Source organism: Cavia porcellus, unplaced genomic scaffold (assembly GCF_034190915.1).
Source record: "Cavia porcellus strain 051 isolate PalLab524CR breed Dunkin Hartley unplaced genomic scaffold, mCavPor4.1 scaffold_8, whole genome shotgun sequence".
Classification (NCBI taxonomy): Eukaryota; Metazoa; Chordata; class Mammalia; order Rodentia; family Caviidae; genus Cavia; species Cavia porcellus.
The window spans coordinates 32,485,579-32,501,435 of record NW_026947491.1 but is presented as its reverse complement, the minus strand read 5'-3'; the positions used below and the strand labels follow the sequence as shown (position 1 = coordinate 32,501,435).

General features: G+C 34.1%; 1 protein-coding gene across 3 annotated transcripts in view; it reads right to left on the bottom strand.

The window, feature by feature from the left end:
- Cntn1 (contactin 1) overlaps positions 1-15,857 on the bottom strand; it is a 373,034-nt gene that overhangs the window by 34,456 nt on the left and 322,721 nt on the right. For all 3 annotated transcript variants that reach the window (XM_063254557.1, XM_013159444.3, XM_063254558.1), the window contains 5 exons: positions 14,725-14,795; positions 13,282-13,516; positions 10,849-10,952; positions 2,820-3,006; positions 385-497 (listed from right to left, as the gene is read on the bottom strand). In XM_063254557.1, the coding sequence (XP_063110627.1) occupies positions 385-497; positions 2,820-3,006; positions 10,849-10,952; positions 13,282-13,516; positions 14,725-14,795 (710 nt within the window). The remainder of the gene's footprint in view (positions 1-384; positions 498-2,819; positions 3,007-10,848; positions 10,953-13,281; positions 13,517-14,724; positions 14,796-15,857) is intronic.

Sequence of the window (15,857 nt, the reverse complement as noted above, 5' to 3'; positions counted from 1 at the left end):
GATTTTAAGTTTTTCTCATATTATTCATAAATGTAGTATTCTATACAAAATGGCAAAGCACGAGGTACAGAATATATGAAAATAATCTTTGCTTTTCTGATTTGCAGTGTGCAGAGCAACTCTATCAAAGCACTACCAGACAACAGTGGGTTCGTTATGTCATTTTAAAGTTTTTCTTTCCCTAACAATTCTATTCATTAAAGTAATTATCCTATTTCTCTCGTTCAAAAGATACATTTTCCTAAAATCTACTGACAATGTTTTCTCATGAAATTACGTCATCTGATTCTGCTACATGGGTAGAATTAGAACAGGTCTTGTTGAACCATTAGAAACTGCACCTATCAATGAAGTTCATGTGGAGAGTTATTATCTTTTACATACCTTATATCCTGTGACTGAAGATTCATTTGATAGTGCAACAACATGATCCCAGGTGATTATGTAACGGGAACCAGACCGCACTGAGCTGATAATCCTTGGGGGCTGGCTAGGAGCTTTGGAAAGTAGTGATATACAATTAATGGCCACCACAACCGACATTAGCTCTGGAAATTTTACCGCACTAGGAATTATAATGCTGCTGCTGCTGATAACAAGGATACCTAATTTTGAGAAATATTTACTATATGCCAGATATTAAACTAAGCACTTTACATTCATGAGTTCATTTAATGTGGCCAGTGGGTTTGTGAGGTAGGAAATAGTTATCTTTCACTGTCTTCTATTATATTCCTCTTAAGTTTCTTTCTCCATCAATCTTTTGAAAGTCTTTAGAGTACTTAATGGGATATTCTATAGACTGTCATTTTCCCCAATCACCTTGATTTGGCCAAATCTAATATCACTTTTTCAATTCTTCTCAAGTTTAACATCTATGAAATGTTTCACAGAGTTAATATTTCTTTCTTGAATCTTTGGTTCTTCTCTTAAATTCGTGATATCTGGATTTTTCTTCAACTTTACTGGTGGTTCCTTCTCACTAATCATCTTGAACTGGCTCTGTATCTTTGGCTAACCTTTTAAATGTTGTGAGGATTTAGAATCTTCTCTCCTCAATTTGTGAAACTTCTTTAAGTGCTTGAACCTGGCCCACACTTCATCAACATTTCTAACTCTAACCCAAATCTCTCTGTTGACCTCTGGACCTAAATATGTGCCCAGCGACCTATCTTTATTTGAATGCTTGAAAAACTTCTTCAATGTACTATAATTATGATGAAAATTTGACATGTATTCCCAAATCAGCCTCTGGCGAGTCTTTTCCAATTTTTTACAAATGGCGTAACTAAACCCCAATTTGCAAGCAGAATTCTGACAGTCTTCTGTTCCATTCATGGCCATCACCAAATTGGCATTACCTTTCAAATTTATCAGCATAATAATTTTCATTTCACTGTCTTTAGTACCAGTTCATGCTTGCTGCTACCAATTTTCTTTCTCAGCTACTGAAATGGCCTCCTAACTGGATCTTCTATTCTCACTCTTAACCCATCACTATCTATTTTCCAACCAGAGGCCAGAATATTTTTTAAAACATAAATTAAAAAACAGTTTCTACCTTAAAGTCATCTAGCTCTTTCTTATCACATACAGAACGAATTCACAGTTCTTATTCTGGTTTCCAAGGCCCTTCATATTTTGGCTCAAGCATACTCCCGCCCACCTCAGAACCCCTGTGCTGCTCCCACTGGTTTTCCATAGCTGGTAAATTTCAACTTCTTCCTACCATATGGCTTTTCACTATGTATTCTCTCTGTCTGAAACAAGCTTCGCTCAGCTCATCACATAGCTGTAGAATCACTTATTACTCACCACTCAAATCTTAGATCCCCAAGGCACCTTCTTAAAGACCTTTCATCCATCAAACAAAACTTACTTCCACCCAGATTACTTTTAATTATATCTGTTTATTGTTGTATTGATATAACTACACTTATTTATTAGCGCTTTGCTTCAACTCCTTCTAGCTCTGGGTTAGCCTCTTGTTGTGTCCTCATCATCTGGGATTCTACAGGGTACCTAGTATATTTTTTGATGAGTGCATAAATAGAAAGAATAGCAAAGGAATAGATGATTTTCTTACAAATTAGAAAACTGAAATTTAAAGCAGTAAGGTAATTAGATCATTTCATACTTCTAATAAGTGGCAAACTAGATCTCAATCCTGTATCTGTCACTAAAGTCTGGTTCTTACTACTGTGCTCTATCATCTCATTACCTGTTGATGTCATAAGTTTGCAGATTTAATGGTAGTCATGTCTAAAGATTCTTGCTAAAGTTTCTAGCATACTATACCACATTCTCCTTTTCTGTGTATTCAATTTGAGTTCCAGAAGAGAGATACCAAAGTGATACTTGAGAGACTAGAATTATCAGCAAAGCTGAGTAGGATGATACATTTACATTGTATTTACATTTTGCAGTGAGATGGGCTGGCAAATGAAATATAGGAAAATGAACAATTTAAATTTCTTGTATTGCCTATACATTCTTATGAAAAAATGTTTAAATTAATAAATACAGAATGAACACAAATTAATGATTTCTGGTGTAAAATTTGAAGGGTAGTCTTCCTAAAGAGTAGTTCTCTAATTTGATGCTATAATAGAACATTAAATGTGTACAGACATTCTGCATAGTTTTGCCTTATCTACAGTAACTTAAAATGTTTTTAAACAATCTTGGGTGACTCTAAAAGATATTGAAAACTACATGTTCAGACAGGTAAATAGGAAACTTTCCTCAAATGTCACTTCACTTTGATCAAATCAAGTGGCATATTTTTAGCAAGTTTAAAAGCAAAATGTTATACTCACGTGCTTTCCTGGTGAAGGTCTCAATCACCTCGCTCGGAGGCCCACACCCTGCACTGTTGCAGGCCCCCACTTCCACAAAGTACTGGGTGTCAGGCAGGAGGTTTTCTAGCCTCACCGAGTACTCTTGGCTGGTGACTTGAACTCTGTGTGCAGCTGCTTCTTTGTCGTGGGCAGCCCAGTACCTAATCTGCAGACATCCAAGATGAGTAAGATTTTGTCATGTTTCAGACACTTTAGCTGCAAAATATTCTCAAATGTTACAAAGAAAGTACGTAACTTTCTATCAGACTTAAAATATGGTAAAGCAGACAATGCAGATCTAATAAAAACATCAGAATCATAAAAGCCTCACTTTATTGGCAAAGAGAGAGAGAGAGAGAGAGAGAGAGAGAGAGAGAGAGAGAGAGAGAGAGTAAAAACTCTGGATAAGATTTAACTCCAAAATATGAAAGCAATATCTTTGGGAAAGTTTGTGCAATATTTTTTATAATTTATATCCTGCTTTCTATTTACAGAGTTTCAAACTTGCTACAAACCATCAATAAAGTAGTTTGAGTAGAAAACAACTTTGATCCACCCAAACAGTCATTATGTGGCCTAGAATAAAGTAGCACAATATTTCTTTTATCTACTTTGAGAAATATATGTGCAAAATTATCTCCTTTCAGACAAGTCAAAAGAAATACTAAGACCACATCTAATAAGTTACAGAAGTCACAGAAACTACTTCTCTTTAAAAATTTTTTTTCTAAAATTATCCACGCTGTGACTGGACATGATGATACTTGCTAAATAATATGACTTCCTAAAGTTCAGGAAAAATTATGAAGTACAATTTATATTCTTCAAATAAAGGTTATTGGAAGGTCAAAACTCTGCAATTACTCCAAAAGTAGGAATAAAAAGAAATTATTCATATTAGTAGTTTGCATATCTTGGCTTGCTTTATAAAATAATAAAATTCTAATTTTACAATGAGTCTAAATGCTCAGAAGAAATGTATAATATTGACATAGTCTTGAATTTTTATGTATAGGAATATATATGAAACCATTATAAAATGGAACTGGCTAGCCCAAATTCAGTTGGCAAAAGTAAGGTTTACGCAAAACCAGTTGCTAACTATTTACTAGCTTCCTTTGTAATATTTTCATCTTGTTTACTAATAATCACTTTGTCAACATCAATACTATATTTGCTAAGAGTTTTAATAGAATTTTTCTGCTCAGAAGGGTGACTCAGGACAGAGGACGGGGAAGTGGGTGGGAAACAGTCTCAATTGGGAGAAGTGACTTCCAGCATTTTGCCTGTGCAGGAGGAGCACGGTGTAACCCAACTTGATGTTTTATTCGATAACACCTAAAACCTCTTCCTTGCTAAGCAGGAGAGAAAAGAAAACTGAACATATGTGTTCTAATGAAATGCCAAGCACTGAAGGATCATCCACATTATTCTTTCAAGAAATCCCTGATAGGTAGAACTTAGCCTTTTAACTTAATCAATTACAACAAAATCCCAGGTGGTTCCTGAATATGTGCTTATTGATTGAGAGGTATGTCACATTTTAAAATTTCCATTAAAACAATTTATATAACCATTTTAAGGAGAACATTTTAGGCTGCATTAATATAATAAAGGTAAGTTTATAACATGTCATGTAGTAAAATGAGGAAATAAAGTGACAAAAATATTGTGCGGTTTTACTCGGAATGAGTAATTGGCAGAACAGACTGGAAAAATTTCCTAATTTGCTCTTTGAAGCTATATCCTAACTGACCAACTCTTTTATTTATCTGACTCAAGGGATATCTGTAGTCACCATCCTTATTAAAATTCACAATCACTAGTAATGATGACTTAGATCCCCTCATATAGCTCAGTAATTTTCTGTTACTGAGTGTGCACACAGGAATGAATTTGCTTATTTCTGAACGTGAGAACTTTGTGACATTTTACATGTAAACCTGACTTAACTTTTATAAATCAAAGCATCTGATACAGAATGATGGGATGCATAATTGACCTCCCCTTCAGCATGTTTATGTACAACTTGTATTTTCAAAGAGTCCTAAAATAAATAGCAGATATATATATATATATATATATATATATATATATATATATATAATGTAACATAGCATTGTCCTTTTTCTTGAACTCGCTTATTGACTGTGAACATAGAGTTGATTCTCAATAGATAACAGATTTGGGCTGTTGTTACTTTAGACCCACATGCTTCATCTGTCATTGGGGTGTAGAGCCAACGCTGATCTGTGAGAAAATTGTTGGGAATGAAAGATAAAACTTGTAGTCATGAAGCACAATTAATGCACTGTCTTGGTCAATTACTAGGTAGACCAAAAGCGAATCCAAATCAATAAATGAGAATGGATGATCAGTTTCATAAAAGTAAGCAAGGAAATAATGTGATTGCTTACTTTGGTAACTGGGAAAAAATTCATATTCACATGCCAGAGTAAAATACTATTAAATAGTAAAATACTATTTTCTATTTAGTGCTGTGGCATTCAACATCTTCTCTATGGGTGTCTAAAATCCCTACAGCACCCAGTATCTGGTGTGACTTCATAACAGTACCTATTAAACAGTTAAGAATTGTGTCACTACTTGTCTCTCTATATCCTTACTAGATTATAAACTCAGTGAGGACAGGTATGTATTATTCTTGAACACTGTGTGTGTAGGACTATGTGGTGTACATACATGATATTAATTTATTCTAGTATTTCTTAAATACACACTTTGTAACAGGCCCTCTGTTAGATGCTAAGAATGCTGTAAGGAAACAAACATATGTGCTCTTGGTCTTCATAGATCTTCTTTAAAGTAAAAAAATAAGTTAAAATGTTTAAGTTTATATGTAATTATTAATACATATTAATTGACAGATCTCCATAATGCTTAATTACTCTTCAGGAAAATGTACTCTTCAAAAAAGTATTAGGAAAGTAAAGGAAAAGGCTCAGACAAATACTCCCTATTTTAAAAACAATAATTATACTTGTGGTAAACTTATGGGCAACAATAATGCCACTCTTGTACAAAAAGAACAGTTATAATCATTCTCAGGAAAATTTAAAAATTTTATAAGAAAAGTCATCCTGTGATCTCATTTTCTTCCATGATTATTAGAAGAAAATAATGGAATTCTACTAATAATGAAGTGCTGAATGATAATGAGAACTAGGCTTAAAAACTAGGCTTGCTCCATTTTTTCTTGCTACTTCAAGAAACATTTGCATCAAATTTACAAACTCTCTTCTTTAAATTAGAAATTGTCTCCATCCAAAAAAATCTGACATATGAGTAATTCTGCATTAAACATTTAACGTTTAGAAAAAATCTAAATGTGGTATTTATACAAAAAAAAATTAGACTAATACCAAAGAAGCCTAATCTGTAATGAGAAATGATAACTTTGAATACCCAGAACCTTAGGCTAATGTAAATATTTGTACTGTCTATAGTTTTACTAGCAATAATATACATCATTCAAAATCTGTTTTTGTATACTTCCTGAGTTACTCAAAGTTCCCTTTCATGTCGGCCACCAATATGGAAATCATCTAATTCTAAGCGGGCTTCAAGCATCTTCTTACAAATACAAGAGGACAACTCCCATGGGGTAGAGCCTCTAATGCCTCACCTCCTGCAGAGCCCTCCTTCACTCCAGCCTATACCTTGCTGTAGGTCCTGGAAGAGTGAGAGGAGACTATGTCCACGTGCCACCCTTACGCACTGGGAAGATGAGTGGATGAACGGTCCCCCTTCTCTCCCTGGCCTGGCAGGTCTGAGTCACATTTGTCAAGGTTTTTATAGACCTCCAAGAACCAAATCCTACTGATCCCCAGCGGCAGCCAATAAGATAAAGCATCTTTGTATCTGAGCTCTGCTCTTTGCTGTTTACTTTGCATTTTCCAACTACCTGCTCCCTAGGCTCATAATTAAAACAAGCAAATAGCAAAAGGCACCTTTGTGTACGGCTGTGCGATAGGGAGATAGATGTCTTCTCCAAAATAAGAAAATTAAGCAAGTCGTACTTATCAATTTATGTCCACCATAATAATTTAACTTGTGAGAACATTTGAATAGATTCTTTAGAATTGTTAACCTTTTGTTTTGATTATGAAATAAACCATGTTAATTATGCAATAAATCATGTGTATTAATGTCCAACTCAGCTGCTAGGAGTTTTTGATGCATTATTTCTGATAGCCTATTTTGTTTAGTTTCATTAAACATAGTAAGTGAATATTTCACCTGCTGGGTGAGCAAATTAAGTTCTTTGTGGATTCTTGGATAGGGGCCCAAAATTATTAAAATGCTTTTGAAAAGAAAGGCTTGTGTTTTTCTGGATCACCTATGTGGTAGAAAAACTCACTATTAATATTGCAAGTGAGAACTGCTTAACTAGCAAGAAAAAAATGAATAACCTTTAAACTTTCTACTGAGATAACAGTGTAAAGCTGTAAAGAAGAGTATCTGTAGCTCCAAATGCCCACAGGGATTATTTGAAACAGGAAATTAAACTGGAGAAGAAATAAATCAAGTAGGACTCAGAACTTCTTCCCCTTTATATTTTTAATATGCTGCTTTTTTGTATACCTTTATGGCTCACATGCAGTGTAAATTTTCTTGGAACGTACAGAAGACAATTTGGTTTTCATGATCATCTTTCTTATTAAAACACTGGTTTCTCCTCATATTTTACAACACAAACAGGAACTGTGTTATAGTTAGTCAAAAATTTGCCCCATATATTCACAGGACCATTTTTATGGGAGAAATAAATGATACTGAATTTCCTCTTTTTAAATTTTCTTGTTTATCTCTTTGAAAGCTTAGTGTGAAAGTTTTTTAAAGCATTTTTAAAAGAATGAATGGAAAGAATAACTGTATGATTTACTTCTAGTATTTTGAATCATCCACTCTCTGCAATGGAAAGACCTAAACCTGGTTTTGACAATTACTAACTCAGACAAATGTGCATAAACCTCTAGTCCCGTGGAGGCAAAACTACGGGACATTTTTTTTTTTTTTTTTTTTTTTTTTTTTGGTAAGACAAAACAAGTTAATGTATTGTTGCCTTTTCTTAAAAAAAAAAAAAGTATTCAGGTTTAATTGCAGTGCAGGCACTTTGCAATAAGTAAGTGGGGTTTTGAGTTCCAGTTTGAGCACTTGTCTCTAAAGGATTCACCTTCACTGCTCCAGTTCCTTATCATCAAAATAGAGATAACAAATGTCTATCCTTTGAGGTTGTACAAATTCAGTATAGTGCACTTAAATATCTAGCACAGTAATGGCCCAACAAATGCTATCATTCGTTATCACCATCAATATAGTCAGAATCCTCATTGTCCTCCTCCTCTTCCTCCTCTTCAAATGCTTAATGACGTGAGATACGTAAAAGCTTAAATTCCTTAAGATGCAGTCATGAATTCTCTCCATGATTCTGATTGCAAATTGAATTGGATGAATACCAAATCAAATATCCCCATAAAGTCAACATCAACTCTAACAACTGAATTTGATTTGATTCTCGTCCACTTTGGCTTGTGGGAAGAATCATGGAATTTAAATTCATGAACTGAGGTATCACTGAAATCCTAAGAAGTGGTAGTGACTCAGTTTTATACGACAGGAAATCAGTAAAATTTAAATGTTTTCCACAAAGTTCCTGAGTGACAAAGCTGAGGCATAAATCATTTCTCTTCAACCAAAAAGTTCATAAATTTCTACTTAATATAGTTTTGTAAATTTCAATAATCTATGAAACCAAGTTCCTCCACACCAACCAACTTTTTCTACAAATTATCATTTCTGAAAATTTCATCTGCTAAACATTACCTTTTGCTATTTGAGGATCATGAATTAAAAAGTTTCCTTGCCAATCAAAAAAATTATATTCTGATTACTATCAGAATCAGGTATCACCATACAGCTTTGCAACTTATATTTTTTTGTACAGTATTTTTCTGGTTGGAACATATAAAATAGTATACAATTCTTATCATAGGCAAAGATAGTAAAAAATTCTCTACTATGTTCTTAATAAGTAAAAACATTAAATGAAATGGCACATAGTCATTAGATTTTTTTATTTTTCATGTATTAGAAATGAATTTTATAAAAAATATCCTGTGGTCAAAACTATGACTTTTTAAGCACTGAATATCGATGTCTTCTCCCAAGGACACCTTTTTTAGTGCAAAGCCTTCTAGGGTCTAGCAAATCTTTCATTCTTTTCCACTTATTTTCTACTTGCTGCAATGAAATCTTCAGGTTAGTGACTTATAAACATTGGGTTTTTCCAGGCTACTCCTTTTATTCAAAATTCTCAGTATCTGCTAGCATCATTATAAATTCAGCAGACATTACGTGAGACATCTTGAGATCACTCAAATCATAAATTATGGTGGCAAAAACAAAAAATAAAGTGACAGCAAAATCTTCCTGCAAGTCTGCATGTTCCACTCAGCAAATGCGTCTCTTGAGTGTGGCCTCAGAAACATGAGCCAAACTGCACTACTTTATTGGACCATACTTTATTCTTCGTGTCAGTAAGTACTCAACACACAGCACCTTACGTGCTCAGCAATGTTCTTAGCACTGAGAACAGAACAGACCTAAACCTGCCCTTGTGGAGCTAATATTCCAATAACAGATGGAAAAGGGGACACATAAGAACTCTGAGTCCGAGCCCTCTTTGTGGTGCTCCAAACAGTGCTGCCTGTCCACCCCTGGCCAAAAGAAAAGGAGCCAAAACTTTGAATCAGGTTCCAGACACTGCTGTGCCCTCTTGATTACTGACAACTGAAGCTGACTTTTTTTTTTTTTTTTTTTTTTTTTTTTGGTATCCATTAGTTCATCTGTAAAGGGAAGGTGATACCAGTTTTTTTAGTTTTCACCTTTTATGCAAAATCAAGTCTGAATTGTGTTTGTTATTGTATTAAGGACCCCAACTATTTTCTAGTTTCTGTTTTCTAGGTTTTGCCTTCTTTGACCAAGAAGATAAGCTTTCTTTTTTCTAAATCTAGCTAATTCCTCTTGGGGCTCCGAGGTTCAGCTCATGGGAAGTTTTGTTTGGTATATTTTGATTTTTGGATTCAGAAAAAAAGTTATGGGATACAATGCTATATTGTGGTCTCCTTCAAAGGAACTTTCAGACGTAGAAAGTAAATGAAGATAACCATTTTAAGACTGCTAATGCAATTAGCAAAATACTGTCCAAAAATCCTCTAGATTCACCAGCATTTAATAAGAAAGCCTCCCTTGAAAGAGTTGGGCTATGGCCTTTCCTGGGAGCCAGTGGAAACCATGGGCTGGGGAAAAACCCGGGAAGTCCGCCTGCCTTTCCTGTGAGACATCTCCTGCTTCCTGCCCTCTGTCTGATTAGGAGGAGCACTTGCTGACATGATAGCAACTGAAGCACAAAAACAATTTAATGCTTGTATTGTTTGATTGACTTTGCAGGCCTGGTAGTCTGAGCATCTGTTAAAGGATAACAGTATGCATTATAGCAATTATGGGGGATTTTCTTCTGTCCCATTTTTGAAATTCTATGTTGTTCTTACTGCTTTGTTTTATTCCTTTCAAAATACAAAAAAAAAAAAAAAAAAAAAAGGAAAGAAAGAAAGAAACAGTTTGGTGATGAGTATCATTACCTTTTGACCAACTGTTTGCTAGTAGATAATTTTCTTTATATTCCTCCTAGATAAGAAAGTTAGGAACTTCTGTCTGATTTTTTTCTTTGTAATTGAGAGATCCACATGGAGTGTATTATGATAATTCAATATATGTATACAATATAGAATAATAATGTCAAGGTAAATATCTGCTTTACTCTTAACAATTACATTATATATGCCCAAAATACTAAACACACAGAATAAAAAATGTTATTTGTAACACAACCAAAAAGATATGGTAGATTAAAAATGAAACATATTTGAAAACATATCTTATATTTATGAACAAATGTATTTAGTTCAATAAAAGTTGAACATACCTGATAGCTTTCCACTATTTTGTCTACGACATGCTTCCAATGAACTGATATTTCAGAAGATGATAATACTTTGACACCTACATCTGTGGGGGCTTCACTGGGGGCTGAAATTTGATGAGAACATTAGCAGTTGGAATAATAAATTAGAATTATAACTTAATACTTCTAAGAATAAGTTCAGAAATTTTGTCTCCTTATTTTTATTAATGGTCCTTTTTTTCGTGGTGACTGGTGATTTATGCCTACCCATATTCAAACACATGAACATATTGTAGAATTCTTACCAAATATAGCAAGCTCCATGGATTTTTATATCTGTGAGCAATAGTTGTACTAATTTTTTTATTTCTCTCAATTGATATGTTCAACAAATCCCACTGATACAAATTAAAGTAATAATACTTAATTTAGCAGTTTTGCCTTACCAAAATAAGGCATTATGCAAAAGTATTCATTATAATTAATTTTATCTTACCTGCTATTTATATGAATTAAGGATATATGCAATATTTAATAAAACTCACTTTTATGTTTAAGCTAAGGTTTTAAAAATTGTTTTAAGATCCTTTGAAATGAGTTTTGACATCCACTGTTTTTGCATGCAGGAAAAATTTTTTATATGTCTAATCTTCTAACTGGGCATCAACTCAAATATGTATCAAAAAGACCTCTATTGAACAAAAAAAAAAAAATAATTTACATCCCTTATGAAAATTACACAAAGAAACCCAGGAAACCTTTAAGCAGGGTGATCGGTTTTTTGTCTTTCATTCAAAAGCCATAATCCTATTTAATGTTAAAAACATCATACCCTTGAACACTGTTGCCTTCCAAAATGAGCTGTACATGGAGTAAGCACTATGATTGATTTCTTAGCAGTAGAAGACAAGATTAACAACTTACACAAGTTTCAACACATACAACTTTTATGAGACTTGTGAAATACTTAGGAAAAGAATATAATTAAAGACAACTGGCCATGACTAAAGAGAGGACACGCACTGCCTTTTGCATAAAAGCTTATGTTAGCATTAAATGAGGAAAAAGTTGATATTAGATGAAAAGATAACATAAAAACTTTTAACTTTCCTTTTCTCTGAGATATATATTCACTTTTTTCAAATTATTAAAATTGAATCAGGTGTAGAGAATATAAGATTTATAATCAGATTTCTTCCACTAATATTTGATTATTAATTTAATGTATTTCAACTTTTTATTCCTTCAAGGTGTTTTGTTGTGCTAAATAACTCATAAGATTGCTTTTCATGTTTGTATTTTAAAATAATTCTTATTGCATATAATCACAATGTGCAATGTTACAATGCATGTATGTATATCAATATTTATATAATAAAATGGCTTCTATGTGTAGAAAGTACAGATGAGATGAATTGAATACATACTATGTTTTTAACAAATTCAAAAGCTAACAAGTCTATGACAGAAGATCATAGGTGAGAATTTCTATTGTGTTCCCAGAGATAGCAGTATTTAGAGTACAACATAGTACAAATTGGGCAAATCAATATATGGGTACATTGCTTTTTCTCTAAGAGAATAGAAGTGTACCTCACATAGCTGTAATTTCTGACTCCTGCATTTGTGTGTCCCACACATGTGCCAAGAGAAACTTGGCCAGGAGTAAACGTGTTAAGTCAAAAGGCAATGAAATCTTGATTTGTGTTCTACTGTTATTTAGAAGGCATGCATGAATAAAGAGACTAACATGGAGGTTTTTATTTTTAATAAGAGTATAATTAAGAAAAAGCCTATTAGCTTAAGTACGAAATGACAGAAAATAGTGTTTAATTTAATTATGCTTCATCCAAAATGTTATGCCATGAGGCTAGATGATTTATGATCTATTGGGTTAATGTTTCTGGAAATGCAAAGAGAACCATTATTAGTATTGGCTTTTTCCCGGTGAGCTATATGACAATTTTTTTTCTATTTTTAAGAAAAAATTACTTTCTGATCCCCTTTTCATGTAATTATACCTGGATTCCCTTTCATAATATTGTAGTACTCTATTACAATGTAAATGTAACATAAATGATAAAATTACGCACAGTTTTGGCTGAAATTTGGGGCAATTTTACAAGCAATATATATGTTTTGGAATTTTTAAGTAGTGGACTTCATGAATATATAGACAGTCTGAAGTTCCAATCAAACATGGAGAATTGCTGACTATCAAATTACAATCAAGAGAAAAGAAACAGAAGTCTCAATCAATGACCACAAGAATGGAAAAGATTAATAATTAGTTTGCCAATTATAAGGAGAGACTGATATAAATTTGGGTCAGAAATATACAGATTTGCTAAGTATATTGCACTATAAAAAATCTTTGAAATTAAAGCAGAAAGAAAGCAAATTAAATGCCTGGCAGAGAATTCCTCACGTTAGCAAGATCTTTCTTTTACTTACCATCTTGTGCAGAATAAATGACAGCTATGAGGCTATATGGTCCATCACCCTTGTTGTTGAAGGCTTTAACTTTGACTTGAAATGCAGTGGAAGGGCTCATGGTTTCATCTTTGTGGACATATCGGCCAGTGTCTGGATTAGTAACTGTCACTTTTTTCCACTCATCTCCATCAAATGGCTTAAATGCCACAACGTAACCAAAATTGTTGCCATAGTGGTATTCTCTGGACAAAGGCTAGCAAGAAGTTAAAATATTAAACAGGTTTCAGCGATACAAATGACAGGCAAAAGAATCCTATGAGAATGAAGATACGCATGGAAGCATACTCTTTGCTAAAATATACTTAGTTCATAAACTAGTACTGGTTTAGAGGGCCAGAGCAAAACATGCTCTAATGCGTGATGACCTCATGTAGCAAGTGGCATCCCTGCTAATCCTTGAAAACCTTGGACACTCCCACCTAGGGCTTCCTACTTGCCTCTGCCTGGAATGGGTTGATAGATTACATATTCCTTCCTCTCGTTCTTGAGATAGAGATCATTCAACTGTTGATGTTTTATGCATCATGTGCAGAAGCTGCCATTTCAAGACTCCTTTCTGCAACACTCAAGATTCTACCCCCTCGTGTTGTCTCTTCTTTTTGAAGCTAGCATAGTCTAACACTACTTATTATCTACTTTCTTTTCTTTTTTTTTTACTTATTATCTACTTTATTTTCTTTCTCAATGACTAGAATACAGTTTCTAGTCAATACACAGATTACATAGTTTCAGAATTCACAGGCAGAGTTTATGTCAATTTCCTTTTCCTCTTTACTCCTCTCACCTAACACTGAGCTTCAAACAATACATATTTAATGGATGATTAAATACATTTCTTTATAATTAAGGGACAATGATAAGGGAATGATGCAATGGTATAAAACAGTGGTGATGAATCAATGGTATGTGTCCTGTTGTGGGTCGTTTGTTATCATCAAAGGCTATAAAAGGATTGCCATCACTGGTCTAGAATATCTATATCACAATAAAGAAGAAACTGGTAAATAAAAATGAATAAAAAAGAGAAGGTGCTGAGGAGGAAGGGACAATATTGTACTCATTTGTCAAAGGCTGACTTTGTGCTTCTAACTTCAATACTCAAGTTAGTGTATTTTTTGCATCATTTGCATCAGATCTAAGTGAATGCCAAATGTCTCAGGAATCAAATAGCTAACTACTTAATATCAGAGACTAACAGATCCTTGAGTGTAGGAATGTTTCATGCACAGGAGCTTCCCACTAAACCATAAGCCAGACAGCATCAAATATGTATTTAAGAAAAAAAAGTTATTATTCATAGACAGAGAAGTGTCCTTTATTTGCAGTTTATTTAGGGAAAGAAATAGCCTTGCAGTAAAGTATAGAGAAGATACCTATTTTAGGTGCAGTTTATTAGCTTACCGCCCATGTTATTGTCAGCTCTCTGTTGCTTCCTCCCCCGCCTCCTACATCTGAAGGAGCCACGTTTGGTGCTGAAACAAATAAGCAAACAAATAGTAAAGCAACAACAAAAATAGAGGCTATATACTTTTTTCTGGTTGTAGAATTTTATTTACCATAGAAGCTGTGAATTTTTCTTTCCTTAGGAAAAACAAGCGACATGATCCATTCAATTATAATAACAATGGCTCACAGTAGCTGTAATAATTTGTTTTGCTGCCAAAACAAAACTGGATTTGCTGCCAGAGGCAACTTGCCAGTTTCTGTCAGCAAAGGAAAGTGAAACAAATTGCCCCGCCATCTTTTTCTTTTGGTGTCCTTCCATGTAATATAAGTCTGAGAGATTAGATATAGTCTGCTGGAAACTGTTTTATGATTCTTACTTTTAAACCCTATAATCTTCTAACAACTTACTGTCGTGTCACTTTTAAGCTTTGTTTTACAATTATATATATCATACCCTTCGTTAACATTAGATAGTGTTTCCCCACACATTGGGAAACATGAGAAACCTAATCAATCTCACACTGTCTCCTGTGCGGTCACTTCCCGGTCCTCAGTGCCTTCTGGAATCTTCCCTGTCAGTAACTCCAGCTCTCTCTTTTCCCATCCTCTTCCATCATTGCTAGGTCTCCATCTCTCTGGAGAGGCTGCTCTCTGCAGTCCCTGTCTCTTCCAAAAACTGTCCAGTACTGCCACTTTCTTCTGAATCCCCACGCTATCACTTCCTCTTCTGTCACTAAACTGCTTGGGAGCATTGATACAGGTCTGTTTCTGTACTTCTTAACTACTTAACAACCCACAGTCTATTTCTTCATATTCCTGAAATCATTCCTTCAAAGATCACAAAACTGTTTTGAACTGTCAAGCTCAACAGCCTCTATTTTATTTATCTGTTGGTGAAAGCCCTTTGGAGTAGGTCTTTGTGTTGTTGGATTTTAGACTTAGCCTCTACCTGGAGGAGTACAAATAAATAAAGTATTGTCTGCTGTCTGCCCTTGGTCACATGGGATAAGGTCCATGTCTCTATAGAAGACCTACCTTTTCCCACGTGAATGCATTGGTTCAGTGTGAGATCTCACCCCAAATCTGTT